The sequence below is a fragment of the Struthio camelus genome, chromosome W (genome assembly GCF_040807025.1).
Source record: "Struthio camelus isolate bStrCam1 chromosome W, bStrCam1.hap1, whole genome shotgun sequence".
In the NCBI taxonomy this organism is placed as follows: Eukaryota; Metazoa; Chordata; class Aves; order Struthioniformes; family Struthionidae; genus Struthio; species Struthio camelus.
In genome coordinates this window covers 33,236,674-33,252,932 of record NC_090981.1, presented here as the reverse complement: position 1 = coordinate 33,252,932, position 16,259 = coordinate 33,236,674, and the positions used below count along the sequence as shown (strand labels likewise).

At 41.2% G+C, this 16,259-nt stretch overlaps 1 protein-coding gene across 3 annotated transcripts in view; it reads left to right on the top strand.

Moving 5' to 3' along the window:
- The window catches only part of LOC104150448 (leucyl and cystinyl aminopeptidase), a 60,669-nt gene that overhangs the window by 15,938 nt on the left and 28,472 nt on the right, over positions 1–16,259 (top strand). The window contains exons 2-4 of one of the 3 annotated variants that reach the window (XM_068926070.1): positions 5,500–5,606; positions 8,507–9,347; positions 13,253–13,391. In XM_068926070.1, coding sequence (XP_068782171.1) covers positions 8,530–9,347; positions 13,253–13,391 — 957 coding nt within the window. In that variant the 5' untranslated portion in view covers positions 5,500–5,606; positions 8,507–8,529. Of the gene's footprint in view, positions 1–3,603; positions 3,650–5,499; positions 5,607–8,506; positions 9,348–13,252; positions 13,392–16,259 lie in introns of those variants that run through there. The other 2 variants (XM_068926068.1, XM_068926069.1) reach the window with 2 other exon arrangements.

Genomic DNA, 16,259 nt, shown 5'->3' with positions numbered 1-16,259 from the left:
AACTATGATTTCCGCCCTTATTTTAGATTTAAGTTTAGAAAAATACCAATTTATTTGCTGTGGAAATGCTAACAATGATAGCCTTTGAACACGCAGACTTAAAAGCTATTAGTTCAGATGCGTAGTTGAAGATTTATCAGTTAAGCCACCACCTGTTAGCAAGCCAGAGCCATTTTGTTCCTTTAAACTGTTGAAAAGATATTGGATAATAAGCTGCACATATCTATATTCGGCCTTCTTAACTCTGATCTATTAAATTAACGCTGATTTGCAGTGATAGTACTTTAAACCAGTGGTATGAGAAACTAATGATTTTAATCAGCTGAAGAAAGCAATCTCCACTGAGGAAGCAGTTGCACTTGATGAAATATTTCTCCCCATTTGGGTTTATGTAGTATTTTCCAGTGTACTATTTAGGTTCTCAGTTTTCTTTGGAGTGTTTCTGTGTACCAGTTTCAGCAACTGCAAAAATGCATCTGTGTTTTGGAGCCCTCCTTTGCGCTGCCCCTTCTCCCTTCTTTCCCCTCAGCCAAGGCAGAATCAACAGCTGCAACAATTGTTTGTTGAAGTTTCTGAAAGCTTGCTGGATATTGCTAAGCGATGCTCGATAGCTTGTTTTCCTCCTTGCATTCAGAGAAACTGTACAATGTAAGTTCCTCTGTTTTGTATCTGCAAGTGTGGTGGGGTTTTTTTTGTTTTTTTTGTTTAAATAGGTTCTGTAGCAGGTATGGTTCTTTTTTCACAAGACTTCTAGTACTAGCCATAGCCCAGACTTTACTACCTTTTAAAGACAGTGCAAGTGTAGTTGAAAAACTTTGTACATCTGTCTTGGGTATAATAGGCTCTTTTTAATTGTGGGCTGCTTCCAGAACCTGTTTTTAGGATGTGATGAGAAACTATTGTTTCATTAAGCAAAATAAGAATTGTAAGCTTTAATGCAAATGTTCTTTTGATATCTAATTTTACAGCTTTTTTCTTTTTTTTTTTTTTTTACCTTTGCTGGGAACCTGTTTATACTGAAACCGCTGTTGCTTGATGTAAAGCAGTGCAGAGACTTCACACGTGTCATTATTTCTGCTAAGTTTCTCTGTGGCTCTTCCACATGACATAACCTAAGTTACTGACATGGGTTAGGTAATATAAAGAACACCAGTACTTGTACAGTCTGTGTGCCTAGGGCTACATATCGGTGACCTGCTTTAGCCTTCGTTGCCTTATTCCTTTCCTTTATTACTAGCCCCAAAGCCCAGATAAAGGAGGGAAGATCCGGTTCCACATGCTATAATTGGTGTTACTATTTTTATGAGAGTACATCTGTCTCCTTGAAGTGTGCTTACCTGCACTTGCACGTGCTTGGAAGTTCTTTGCAAGTGCCTGAAAGTGCTTTAAATCTTGACAAGATTTGCCAAAACTGAAGAGCGTGGAACTGGTTTTCCGGTGCTTAAGGAACAGCAGAGCCCTTGCTGGTTTGATGTTGGACTGTGTAGCACAGTATCTGTGCCTGCTTGCATCTTTTTCTCGACTTCGCCATCATGGGAAGTGGTTCATTCATGTTTCAGGAATCTCATATTCTGAATTTCCTGATTCTTCTGAAATTGTGCAAGTGTTTCTCCTCTCCTAGAGAAGGTGGCATTAAGACTGATAAACATGCAGGAACGTGAAATAAATCTTTAAAGGGGAAAAAATACCTTGAAGTTGCCTTTTTCCCCTTGTTGCACGGTTTTGCAAGTAGAGAGAAATTCCATGTGGTTTACTTACAGGATTCATTACTTGGTCTGCAACTGCTTCTGCTAAGAAAAGGCTAACGCTTTCAAAGTTGGACATAAAAGTTAGGTGTGTAAAACAGTATTGCGGCCCTGAATAATTATCTCCATTGTTCAACGCCCGCAGCCCTTCCTAAAATCATTCATTGCACAGGATTATTTTTTGACGTAAAAATCAATGAGTTGCATAGCTGAGTACTGTTATTTCAGTGTATGTAACTTTTATTGTATAACTTGAGCTGCGATGTTCAAGCGGTTAGGACAGGAACTGCATTCTCCTTTGCTTGCCTTGAATCCCATAGAGTGACTTTAATCAATAATGGATCAACTAATTCATTATTAGAAGTTTCTTGAGTTTTCTTGCTACCAGCACAGCCGAAACAAATGATACTGCTGTTCCTTTTTCCCTGTCAAAATACAGCAAGGGAAGGTCAATGAATATTGAATTAATTATGCTCCAGGTTTATGAAACTGTCCAGTGTTATTAAGTCACGACATATTTCCTTGGAACATGCATCGCTTTCTCAGTGTCTGCTTAACAGGAGGATGAATGGGGATGTGCATGCACATGCGTGTGTAGATTGTTTCTTCTGTATCCCGTGCCTTACTTCAGCATCAGGTAGCAAAACAAGTCAGTTCTTCATGCTTTTGCTGTGCTTGGTCTATCGCTGAAGAATACAGAACACACCAACAGATCAGAAAATGCTGGCAGCAGTAACTCTAAGCCTTCTCTCCCACTTCCTAAATGCAGCTGAAGTTTCAATTCTGTGGGAATTGATCCTTCTTCCAGTTAGTAGGTAGGCTTTATAGAGAGCCATTTGGTTTGCTCTTGGATTTTGTCACTTGTTTGCTGCTGGCCTGTGACAACATACTACCCGATAGCTGGTTGGCGTCCAGGTTATTCCAGGTTAACAGAAAGTTTCCTCTGCTTAGCTCTGCAGTAGGGCTTGGTTGCTACAAAATGCCAGGTGTTCCTGTAATAACTCTTTAAAAAAGAAAAATGCTGCATAACACCAGCTTGTTATTTAAAGATAATGTACTGAACTTCATTTTCAAAATGTGATGGCAAGCTATCTAGCTGGACCTGTGGGTTACCTTGGGTTTCAATTGTGTTTTTTAATTTTAATCACTTAATTAGAATATGGAAAGCTGAAAAAAATTGCAATAGAGCATTTTCTGCGCACATTTTAAAAGGGAGTGAATTTGAGAAACAGATCACTTAAATTTGTTTAAGGACTTTGAGTGTTGACATTTCAGTTCTTAAATAGAGTACTCGGGTGGGGGAATCCTGATAGCCCAAAGATGACTCGTTTGGTTTTTGCAAGGGAGAAGTCCATACTTCTAGCATTACAAGGAGTTACTGTTAGCATTACAGGAAGGTACTAACTTAAAAAAAAAGAAAAGGGGGGGGGGGATAATGACTTTCTGTAGTCTACAGAATGTTTGTAACAGATTCCAAAAACAATGTCGTAGCATACTTCATTGTTGTACGTAAAGGCTGAGGCTTTTGTATCGCAGGGTAAACCTTCTGTTCCCCTATGTAATGGGAATGTAGCTCTTCTGAAGAAAATGAATACTTGCCGAAAATGCTGGACAACTTTACTAATTGTCCCTGTGTGATCAAGGGTTCCAACTGAGTTCAATATATTGAACTTGAGTGTTGTTGTAAAGTTCCCTCATAATTTACGAGACCAATTTGCAAAAGAGTGTAAAAGTGAAAGATGTGTATTTTCTAGGAACAAGAAAAGCGCCCTACTTTGGTTTACGTTGGTTCTGATGAATTACTCTTCCCCTTTGTGGTGCTAAAGTCGTGCCACTTTTTTTACTACCTAGATGTGACTACGCTGACAAGGGCATGTTACAAAGACGTGGTATAAACAGTACAGGTATGTACTGTTTGCCTTTCCTTTTGTAAACAGCACTTGAATTTCATGTCTAAGACTTCTGTCGTCTTTATGGAAGACAACAGACTGAGCTTATTACGGTCCTCTGAGTATTGTAACGAGGAGATGGATTGTAACGCATTTTCAGGCACCTGTGTGGCAAGAAGCCTCTTTAAAGAAACTTATTCCTAAACATCCACTTTAGGAAGATGTCTGCCTTCCTTCAGCTTTGCAGTGTAGGAAGACTGGCTTTCTGGATTACTGTCCTACCACATTGAGTTTTTAACCTCACAGCTCTCCCCAGGATTATTTTTAAACTGTGAGTATTTGGACTGCTCTCTACTAGATATGACACACAGATCATGTTATTAAGGAAGTTGTTAGAAGTATTTAATTTGCAGATTACAAATGCACCCTCAAGAATTTGTGTGTGGGGTGGGGGGAAATGTGCAAATTCACTTTCACGTGGGTGTGTTTAAGCTTCTGCAAGGGTGCTGGCTATTCGTTTGGACCTCTTGGGCTGTAAGAACCCAGATCAAGGAGCAGGTGCCTTTTCATTAGTGCTAACTGGGAGCAGCGTAAGACCCAGTCGAACGGATTGTTTTACCTCTCTAGTCACCCTCTCACAGTAAGATACTCCAGCTGTTGCTTATAAGGATTTAGATTTAAGTTCCTGTGCATGATGACAGAATATTTGTACCGTATGTTAGCAATTAACGTCAATGCTTTCTTAACCATGGACCAGTGTGATCACACCTGGATCTGTTGTTATGGACTCTTCAACTTCCTCTATCAGTGCTGCTGTACTGTAACCTCGGAATGGCAGCGGTGGGTCGGTGGAACTATGCTGCTTCTCTGTAGGATGAACTTCCCAAGTCTCAGAGTTGTACTTCTTTCTCCTGTCCTGCTTTAGACCCTTTCATTGGGATCTGAATGAACTTGCTCAAATCTCTGAATTAATCTGCTTTCAGCATGATGTTTTGCAGTTCGGATGCTTGTCTGTGATTGTACTTGGTGTGAAAGAAGATGGTGAAATACGATGGTTGCAATCGTATTCCTCAGGTGGCTGCTTTACTCCTTGTGGCTTGCTTCAGTTAAGAATACCTTTTGTGTCCTTCCTATGGGCTTTTTAGCTCTTGCTGCAGCAGCTCATGGATTTAAACTGAAAGGTCTTGAGTTCAAACTCCGTGACTGATTACTCATGCTATCATGTTATAAATCCTAGTAAACCAGTAGGAAGCAAAGGAATGCAGAGTTAATCTGAGTATAAATGCTTGAAGCATGTGTGCCATGTTCCTTTCCAAAAAGTAGCCTGACTTTTATGCTTCTGTGCCTGCGTATCTCGGCATAAATAACTCTAGCAACCTTTTGGTACTTTGGATGCTTTCCAGTGGAACAAAGTAGTGTGGGTGATGCCCTTGGTCTTGAGTAAAGTTCTGACCTCCTAGCTTGTGATCAAACTGATAGGCCAGTGTGACGTGTTTTGACAGCACAGAATAACCAAGGCCTTCGTTGCTTCCGGTTTTTGCAGATAGTTGCTTAGAAATTCATTTTAACTGTTCTTTCTCTAGGAAGGAATGTCTTCTAGGTGTTAAAACTGATTTGCCTTGAAACTAACTTTCATTGTAGCTTTTCTGTCTTAATTTGTTTCAGGTTTGACCAGAAGAGCTGTTAGTGTACACATGCAAGTTCTGAAGGGTTTTTGAAAATACTAAGGGAGTTGATTTTAGTAGGAACATGTTAGAAAACAAGCTCTTAAAAAGGCAAATGGTTCTGTGAGCAGCAGAGCTGATGAAACCTACTTTCTGCCAGATTGATGTCCTGTGTTATCTTTCTCCTGCTTCCTTCTGCAGTGCCTCCCCTGTCTTCTACCTCTTTCGCTGGCCATGAGGCAGCAGGTGCCATGGCTGGGGTTGGAGCTCTGTACTGATTGACTGCTACCTTTTGGAGAGGTTAAGATGTGAGTTTTAATACCTGCCTTTCCTACAGATGTTGACTTGGATGCCTTTCTCCTTCCAGCCGCTCATTATATTGGGGTGGGACCTTTAAGGAATTTGGTTATCCTCGAGTCTGCTGTCAAATGTGACTGAAGTTAGCCAGCACTTTGAAGAGCAACGAGCTGAGAGAGTAATCAACAAGAAACTGCCATGAAAGTAGTTTAGAGGATTCTCTATGAACTATTCTTGGATAGAAGAATTGTAAGAGAGTTTCCCTTGCACAGTCCCCCTCCCCTGCCCCCCGCCACCAGTTTGTCCATCGGTTTCACTTGGAGCTCCTTCCTACTCTCTATTTCCTTGCTGTGCAGGGCCTCCAATCTGTCTGATATGCAAGGACACATGCTACAATGTAGAGACAGAAGTACTGGAGCACTGAGCTGCAACCAGGGCCTGAACTCTTTCCAAGCATTATACTGGGAAGTGCTGTAAGGAGAGAAACTTTCAGAAGCCGCTTTTGCCTAGAGGTTGGACTAGATGAGCTCCTGAAGTCTCTTCCAACCAAAGTTATCCTGTGACCCTATTCATAATTAGGGCAGCATGTTTACACTAGGACAAGGGGTGAGCAGGTAGATCCAAATTCCAGTAAACTGCCTGCTTTCAACGAACTCTGTACTGCTTGTTGAGTTTGACCAGTGCACCTTGCTTTTACTGGCTTGTGTTGGATAGGTTTTTTTTTAGTTTTTTTCTTTTCTTTCCATTTGTATGTTAAATCTTTGTGGAGAAACGTTTGGAGTTGACCTTTTTTAAAGCAACTGAGTAGTCTTTGGTTTGAGATACCAGGTGCCTATTTGTGAAGTGAGTTACTTATTTTGAAGGGATCAGAATGGTCTGTCAGTTTAATGCTGAAAGAAGTGGCAGACTTAAGCGTCTTTAGAAGTTTAATATGTAGGGATATCGCACAAAGAAAAGCATAGTGGATGGAACCTGGGCTGAAATAAGTCTTTGCTCTATCCTTTTCAGTGTTATGGCCACCAACACTAAAGTTTACAGAGTTTGTGGCCTTTTAAACAGGAAGTCTTGATATATTTTTAAAGTAAATGTTGAGGGTTTTGGTGTATGTGGTTTGGAAGGGGAAAACAAAAATCTCTGCCTCTCTTCTTAAAGCTGTTGTATTTTCATCTTTGAAAGTTTTGACCATATAGAAACCTGACTTCAAAAAACAACCCCTCCCTGCCCTAAACTTCCCAAATCATAAGTTTCACACGTACTCCCCAGTATTTTTTTCTTCTGCTCGTCTGTTTCCAGATTTGCATCCTGTCAACCAGCTAGATACAGTTGGTTTCCTGAAACTATTCATCTAGTCACTTGATATATAATATTGCCCTCAAATATTGGATGGGACCTTAGCATTTTAAATGACAAATAAGTGATGTATTATAGGTGCACTGATATTTCAAGCTGTAGATTACCCTATCAAGTTCTGGGAAAAGTACGTTCTTGTCAAAAATTATTAAAAGTCAACCTGCCTCTCAGGATTTTCTAGATGCAAAGAAAATTTTATCTTTCTCATTATGAAAACACTGACTGTGGAGGATAGAGGCTTGATGTGATTGTTTTTTCAGCTAACAAGAGTTCCTTCATGTTTGAAGGAGCTTAGTTTTGTTTTTGAAGTCATGCAGTTTGGCAAAACTTCTGTCTCCTTCCTTTGAGAGAAGTTACCAAAAGAGGCCTAATTCAGATTACTTATGAATTGCAAGGGCCTAAAAGGTTGGTAGTGGGATTCTTTGTGCAAGAAATCTCTTCTGAGATTATTTTGCAGTTATTTTGGCAGTCTCTTCAAGTTATTTTGTTCTCCTCCAGGCAACTCTGTGATATCCTAACAAAAGCCAATTAAAATTCTCTGTAGAATTTTTACAGTGCACTGGACATGGACTCAGTACAAAAACAAGCTTTTTCCTCTTAAGTAATCCGGTTTTGGGTGTCCAGGACCATCTCCCTCTATATGCTTTTTTCCCCTACAATGTTTCTAATTTTTCCCTACTTTTCAGTGAGCAGGTTAGCTGAGAGATAGACACGACCAGAGTGTAACTACATATGAAATAGGAAGAATATCCGATGCTTGTGAAAACTGAGATGAATTTGAACTCTCGTTTTATATTGTATATTCAGTGGTCTGTTAACTATTAAAGACAAATTTTATGAAGATAACTTTTCTCTGATTGGCGCTGGTCTGTCTAGCTTCTTATCTGCAGGGACTATTTCAAGGGTTGTACGAGCTATATCTTAAATGATGAGCTCAATCAGAATTGTAATTTTTATATTTCTCTCTTTGTATAAGAAAAATATGCATTTATTTTTCTCTTTTCTTGGGGGGAGGTGAAAAGTTGCTTTAAGGAAAAGGGTCGGACTGATACTTCGTGTGCATATCTGCCAGCATCTTGGCAGAAGTTCTCTCCTTTTAATCAAAAAATTCAGTAACTAGCATGTTCAGAAACACCTTTGGAAGTGTATTGGTTTTTCCTGTAACATAGAGAATATTGTCTGTCTTAGGTACTTTTATTAAATAGAATATGGGTTATTGGGGTAGAGAAAACGTAGCCGAGACACTGACATCAGTGTAGTGGGAGTGCTGTGCAGTGATGTAGCTGATCCCCAGTCATGATGTGAGACGTGATCCGACGACGTGTAAGGGAAACACCTTTTCAAGTCCGTAGATGCACAAGATAGACCTTGTCTTATTGAACCAAAATTGCAGCGGGCAGAAAAGCATGGAAATGTTTTCTGAAAACAAACCTGAGAGAGAAAACTGAAGAGCTCTTGAAAGGATATGCTGATAAGTGTTTCCCATGCTTGGACTCAGTCAGTTATCTTTGAGGTATTGCAGTCATGTTCCTCAGGTGACATACGTTCTTTTCTGTTTCAGACCAAATTCAGTTGCCCAGGAATATGATTGAAAACAGTATGTTTGAAGAAGAGCCCGACGTGGTTGATTTGGCAAAAGAGCCTTGCTTACATCCCCTGGAGCGCGAGGAAGTGGAGTATGAGCCAAGGAGCTCCCGGCTCTTGGTGCGTGGCCTTGGAGAGCATGAAATGGATGACGATGAAGAGGATTACGAATCATCGGCAAAATTGCTGGGGATGTCCTTCATGAACAGAAGCTCGGGTCTCCGGAATAACATGGCTGGCTATAGACAAAGTGCGGACGGATCCTGCTCGGTGCCCTCTACAAGGACCGTGGTGGTTTGCACGGTGGTTGTTGTGATTGCAGTTTCAGTAATAATGGTGATTTATCTTCTTCCCAAATGTACCTTTACCAAAGAAGGCTGCCGTAAAAAAAATCATACAATGGAACTAATATACCCTTTGGCAACCAATGGAAAACTATTTCCATGGGCAAAAATTAGACTTCCTACTGACGTTGTACCGCTGCATTATGATCTTGTCTTGCAGCCAAACCTGACCACTCTGAAATTTGCAGGTTCTGTGAAGATAGTGGTTAACGTCATCCAGGTAACTTGGAAGATTGTACTTCACAGCTCAGGACTTAATATTACCAAGGCAGCCATTACTTCAGCAGGAGGGAGTCAAGCAAAGCCAGTTGAATTCCTGGAATATCCACTGCATGACCAGATTGCAGTCATGGCTCCTGAGGCTCTCCTTGTAGGACAGAATTACACCCTCAACATAGAATATTCGTCTGATTTATCAGATGCCTACTACGGTTTTTACAAAATTTCTTACAAGGATGAGAATTCTAAGCAAAGGTATGCCCAGAAACGCTTTTCATTTCTGCTACTCCTGTAGGTTGTGTTCATGCGCGTGTCTGAATTTGGTAACTGTGCTTTGAGAGAGATAACAAGGCTTGACACCCCCCCCCACCCCACCCCCCCAGCCTTTGAATTTTTTGATCTTTACAATTAATCTCTATAGGACAAAACGGATCTTTAATCTCCTGTTGGTTGACACTTTGCGTTGTTGACGCTTTATGCAAAGACCGGTTGTCAGGGAGGGAGACGTTATCCGTGATTACAGTCAGCATTACCTGAAAAACTGTCTTTTGTGGGTACGTTCATTAAGGCAGGGTAGCCTCTTTGTCAGTCCAGTGCGGTTTTCTGTACTTGCAGATAGCTATGGTGTGTTTTTTGTTGTTTTTGTTGTGGTTTTTTTTTCCCCTCTTTGCAGACGTCCTTGGCTGGTAGATAGGGACAGGACTGTGGGGATCAGTTCTTCTTACCAAGAAGGCTAATGAGAGTAGCCCCCACTCCACCCGCCTCAAGAGGGGCTGTAGGCTGATCATAGAGATAACATTGTGTCCTAGTTAGAACGGAACAGTCTATGCAGGTCTTCTAGGAGCAGAGACGGACACAAAAAATGAAAGACTGGAAAGAGTAGTCTGGATCAAGTTCAGACTCCCTTCGCTGAAAGGAAAGTAATCAAGAAGGGTCTACAAAACAGCTGCTAAATAAAGTAAGGATATAAACGCTTAACAGCTTGCTCTAAGAAACGCTAAGACCTAAAGTTAAAAAAAACAAATGATGGGGGGGGTGTGGGAATGTAACACTGGGGAAGAAGTAAGAAAAAAGTGTTACCAACATTACAAGTATCTGCTACCGCAGTGAGTTTGTGTGAAAACACCCAAAGCATTAATAAGTAGATTTTGTTCCCTGAAAAGGGAATGCAGAATTTAGTATTAATCCCCACCAGCCTGACCTTTTACAAATTGACAGTGTAGGCTTGAAATTATCCTCTGGAGAGAGGATCACACTGGGGTTTTATTTATTTTCGCTGACTTAAAACAAGACTGTTCGTTAAGCTGTCATTAGCTTTCTTCAGTGATACTCCTGGCAAAATAAAGCAGAGGTGTGGGGAAAATTGGTCATAATTTTTTTTCTTTCCAATGAGCTCCTATCACTATCCTCCATTTCTGCTTGGATTATTGCTTAAAGATAGCTCATCTTTTAAAAAAAAAAAAAAAAAAAAAAAGGCAAAACAAAAAGCTACTTGGTGTCAAGATGATTTCCTAGACCATTAGGAAGCTGCCCAGAATAAGGAAGAAGCGTTCCTATTAGTTTACTCTTTCAATAAAGATACAGTAAACATTACTTTAGATTCAGCAGGCCTCTCTCTTAAGCACTAACAAGAGACTTTTAAACCAAGCGGCAAATATCTTTTCTAAAATCTACTCACAATTTACCTTTAAAGCTCCCTTTGAATAGATCAAGTGTGTCTGTGACATACTGCTGAAGTGTAGAAAAAGCATGCACATATTTGGAAACAACTGGTGCTGTCAAAACAACTGATGTGTTCAGAGGAACTGGAGAGCCTAACCTGGTTCTTAAACTGATCCGTAACTGAGATAAAAGCAGAAACTTCCTTCCCTCCTGCATGTTGCTGTTGGCCCTTACACCATGTAGTCTGGGGGGCTTGCTTTAGGGGATCAAGCATTTAAAGAGAGAAACCTGGGCTGAAGGATTACCGATCTGTTCCGTTGGCCTGTGTCTCTAACTGACGAACGTGGATCTGTCTTACTGAGGTGCAAACAGGTGACTGTTCAGGAAGAAAATGCTTTCCGTAACCTTTTCATAAGAGGCTTGTTCCTGAGAATACAGTAAAATGTTCCAGTGTGTGCCTGATGACTGGGAATAATCCCTTGTCATTTGGGAAATCACCGATAGCCTCGTTACTCTGGCATCATAGAGAAAATGCTAAAGGTTGTCTTACTGTCACGGGAATGCTTCTGATAATAAAGAATCACAAGGGGTAGATTACATCGGAAGAACGTTTCCACAGGATGAAATGAAATGTTGTCAGAGCTAAGTAGCTTATCGCAAACAGTGCACGACATGCATTACCATGAAATATGAAGCGAAATGAGAGTAGGAATGCAGTAAGAGTCCTTGCAGTAAGAGTGCAGAAGGAAAAAAGGCTTAAAGCATTTTAAATATCCTCCTCTTTGAGTTTCCATATTTCTTCCTACTCTGATGTAGCTGAAGCTCTAAGTTTTTTCCTTATTTGTACTGTAGTAGAAAGAGGATGTGTAAGTGTTGGCCAAGATTGAAGGAAAAAAAAAAAAAAACAACAGACCTGCCACTGGTGTGATGGGTGTGTTTTTTTTTTTTATTTTTGTCCCCCTTCAGTGCAGCGGTGCCTACTTTTATTCAGGGAGAAGATGTAGTACACCTTTTAACTTGTGTATTTTTTGGTAAATCCTCTTCAGATGACTCTGCTGCTTACATGTCTGTTGCCTTGCCTGCCCCTTTTATTTCCAGGGGCTGTATCTTTGTATGCTTAATGTCAGTGGTTTTAGAAATACAGGCCATTACAAGGACACCTGTTTTTATTACATTTTAATGTAAAACCTGAGCTATCAAGTTGCTATTGCAACTTGAAAAAGATTTTCTTCTAGACTAATTTCTCTTTTCTTTTTGAAGAGTTTTTTTTTTTGTGTTGCAACAAAAGTAGTAAAATCTGTCAACTGGCAGGATGACTCACTATTGCCACATGCAAGTGATTTTAAAAAAAAAAAAAAAAGCACAAGTTGAGCCCTATTTCTATTTTTATGCAAAAAGGTTCCTTGTTTTTTTTTCCCCCTTGTGTGCAATCTCAAGGTAAAGGAAAGAATATGAAACTTGCGACATCCCCTGTTGGTGAGAGGGGAGGAAAAGAGTAAGGAATCAAAAGTGGAATCGGAGGCAAATTGTAGGATTAGGCAGCCACGTGACTCCTCAGAAAGCTGCAGGTCCAAAAGCATTGAAGTGAAAATGTGTAATAAGTTCTTGCTCTCCACGATGCAAGAAAAGGTGTGTGTGTGTGTGGGGGGGCCGAAACAAAAACAGCAAAGCTTGTGGTCAGTTTAGCAGTAAGTTTTTAAAAAAGCAGTGATTGGAACTGCTGTTCTCTCTACTATTTAGCCTGTAATTAGACTCGAATGGGCAAACTTCTTGTTGAGCTCCCAGGGTTGTCTTGCAGGAGCAGAATTCAACTCAGAGAAGCCCTCTAGGAAAAGCCATGGTTTCTGCAGCTAGTTAATACCAAAATACTCAAGAGCGGGAGGGAACGTGCACCTCTGGGAGATGGAAGTTGTGTTCCTCTGATAAAACTAGCTGTTGGATCAAAGGCAGAACAGTGCACGGGCTTAAACAGCATCCGTCCCCTAGCCAGCAAGGGGAACAGGGAGATGGTCAGATGAATTGTGGGAGCAGCTGCAGAAGGAGGCTCAACGGTTAGGTGCAGAAGCTTCCTTGTGTCTTTTCTGCCACTGAGGTTTTAAAACTTTAATTATAGTGGGCATGCCTACTAAGTGAATTTTTCAGTCTGCTTTAAGTTTTGTTCCTTCTTACTTGAGGGGCTTATAGCTAATTGGCTTATATTTTGGTGACTGTTTTGTGATTGTGGTGTTCCAGGTATAAGCTAAGAAAGCAAAAAACAGCCAAGCAGGTGAACCCTCAAATAAACAAGCTGCCTTTTTTTTTTTTTTTTAAACCTTTTGTTTATGATCCTAATGAAACATTTAGTCTGACTAGACCAACCCAGTCATCTGCCGATAGGAAAAGTTCTGCCATATCAAGCTATCGAAAGTTTTTGTAGAAAAATGACTGTTCTATAACGTACAGAAACTGACTTTTCTTTTCATAATTTTTAATTTGCTCTTCCCTACTCTCTTCATTAGGTGGTTTGCAGCAACTCAGTTTGAGCCTCTGGCTGCAAGGTCTGCTTTTCCATGCTTTGATGAACCAGCATTTAAAGCTACCTTTCTAATCAAGATCAAGAGAGATGAGCAACTTTCCACCCTGTCAAATATGCCGAAGGTACTTATTTTTGTGGAGGATTTTTAGTAGTGCTATCCTCTGTGTAATCTCTTTAAGTGCTTTGCATTATGTTTCTGTTGTGATAATATCCAGCGGGTTGACTTGAGCGGGTAAGCTATAAACTGTATGACTTTATGAAGAAATGACCATCTCTTCCTCAAGGGCTTGAACTAAGTAGCTTTATAGAGGAAACCGTTTAATGCACTGCATAACGTAGGGATGTTACTGTAGGGACAGTTGAACGGCTACAGGAGGGATTCCTGTTGCATGTAAATGTATCACTGTCTTTAAGGATTTTTGTTGTTGGCTGCAACAATCTCAAACGACGTTAAGAAATTTTTCTGAGGTTTCCATGCTTGCTGAGACTGCACATGTGCAGAAGGGTGGACTATATCCATCAGTAATATGTGTACCCGAGGAACAGTCTGTGAAAGGGATGCCTGGTCTGGAAGGCTGTGCGTTTAAGCTTCAACAAAAGGAAGTAGGGTATGAATAGGGACTCAGCTCTGAAATTTGAATGGGGGGTCTGAAGTCCCATCAGCTAGACCCTTGCAGCCAAAATCTTGTAAGAGCGTATCTGCATTTTATGTTGACCGTTAAGCCTTTGGAGATACCTTTAGAGAAACAAAATTCTTTTGGATAGTCTAGCGAGACTAACTCATTACCTATTCTGCCTCTGAATGAGGTCCCCTCTCATCAAAACCTTATCAGCATTTGTAACCTGATAGAAACTCATTAATGATGGTATTACTCTAACCAGTAATGGAAAAAACTACGTGCTTGGTGTTGGTGGGACATGTATGTACACAGCGCAATTAGCGTTCCAGAAGGTTGTCTTAAGGCTCAGGTGCTGATGTAGCTGTCCTGTTTTTGAAAACCAAGCTCATAACTGTGCCCATGTGAAATAATCTCTTGCTCATAGTGGGTGAATATGTAAGTACATGGGTTTGTGGTAATTCTCAACCAATGCTTCTGTAGGATTGCAACACTGGTTTCCAGCCCTAAGAGTATTTTTATTTGCTGTTTATTTTCTTCACTGAAAGGATTGCAATACAGACTTAGCTGGACGACTCTCCTGTATTATGTAAACAAGGAAGGGTGCTAGCTCACTTTCCTCTGCTAGGAGCTGGATGTGAGTGGCTTGAGGCAGCTTTCGTAAAACTGCTTCGTAGTTTTTCATTTATAGAAAGCAAATCCATGATTTAACATTGTGGCATGCGTGAAGCAGACATTGCTGAACCAATTGCAAATAGTTGCTAAAAGTCTATTCCTTTCTTAAGCATACCTTCCACAAATGGTGAGTCCTCTGCAAGACACGTTTGCCACCCAAAATAGTTTTCTTTTTTCCTCTTCTGCTGCACTGCTTTACCAGCATAGACTTTCATAGAAAGTCGTTCCATAATTTGCTGCTACTGTGATCTTTACGTCTGCTGTTTGTTCTCTAGCTCATGGGCACGATTATAAGGAAGATAAGGAACAATACTCCGTGACAGTTTTCGCTCCAGTTGGGTCAGACAGAATTATCTGATATACCCTTAACATCTAGCCCCTTGGCTGCCAGCTTGGCTGAGAATGACTGGCAGATGGAGTGGAGGGGAAAATAACCATCCGTTCTGCTTCAGCTGTGGTTGGCTAGCTAAGAAAATAGGTTGGGGTTGATTCAAGAGTCTTTGCAGAGCAGGGAAAATTTCATAAAGTTAAGTAGAAGATGTGTATGGCAAGCTTTTATTCCCAGATCCTGTTGCTGTTCTACGGAAGAGGGTGATCCTTAAAATCACATGTCTTACTACAACTCTTTGCTTCCTTCTGGAAACGTCCTCATTTAGGGATTCTTATTTCCCCTTCAGAGGCTTGACCTGAGAAGCATTACCTGCCTGCTGTCTTTTAGGATATCTGTAAATGCCCCCTGCTGTTGGTGGTAGCCTTGTCCAGAAGAAAAAGCAATGGCTCTCACTACAGCAGCAGGCATGCCTGCTTCCTTGCCTTTCTCCCACCCAATGAGGTGGTACATCCCCACCAACCTGCCTTCTTTGGTAAACGCTTTGTTTGGTTATTTAATCTAGTCACTCCATTGGCTTCCCTGTCTTCTCCCTTGAGGTCTCGCAGATTTCCTATCTTTTGTGCAAGGCGTTTGTTCAACTTTGTGTGGACAGGAAGAAGTCATCTGGGGAACTAGTGCATTTGTTTGTGGCATCGGGCAAGGCTATGGGAGTTCAAGTTGTATCTTCCTGTAGATTTGCAAGTGGGTCATCTGATGCCGTGCACGGCGAGTGTCAGCAGCTATGAGCAGCGGTTTCGGCCTTCCCGATAGAATCTGCAGAGAAGCTACTTGGAGTTGCAGTTCTGTGTTGCCGAGAATTGTGGCTGGAATTCAGCGGCTGGTTCAACAAACGCGCCTGAAAGGGAAGCTCTGAATTTCTTTTTTAGTGAATTTCTTGTCTAGTTGTCTGAAGATCGTCCTGCGATTAATCTGGAACTAGCTGCCTCCCACAGCCTAGGGACACGTAAACTAACTCTGAGGAAGAAAGATTTATTTGCCTTACTCTTGGAACCTCCCATAACTTCTACGTTGCATTCCCAGTCACACAAAACATGCATCTGTGGGGCTCTGTGCTGAGGAGGGAGCTGTTCCCCACCCCCTCTGTCCCTGCTCAACTGGGAAGGCTGTTACGGAGCAGCTGGGGAGCCCTCTTGGTGCTGTCAGAGGGTACTGACGTTGTATACTTGACGTACACGCGCACCGCAAGTTGTCATCCACTTGGAGAAAACCTATTGAAGAGCTGCCTTTGCTGTAAGATCATTAACGCATCTCTCTCTTCCTCCGCTTACGTGCAAGTTTCTAGCTTTTCTTGCTGCGGAGTAGCATTC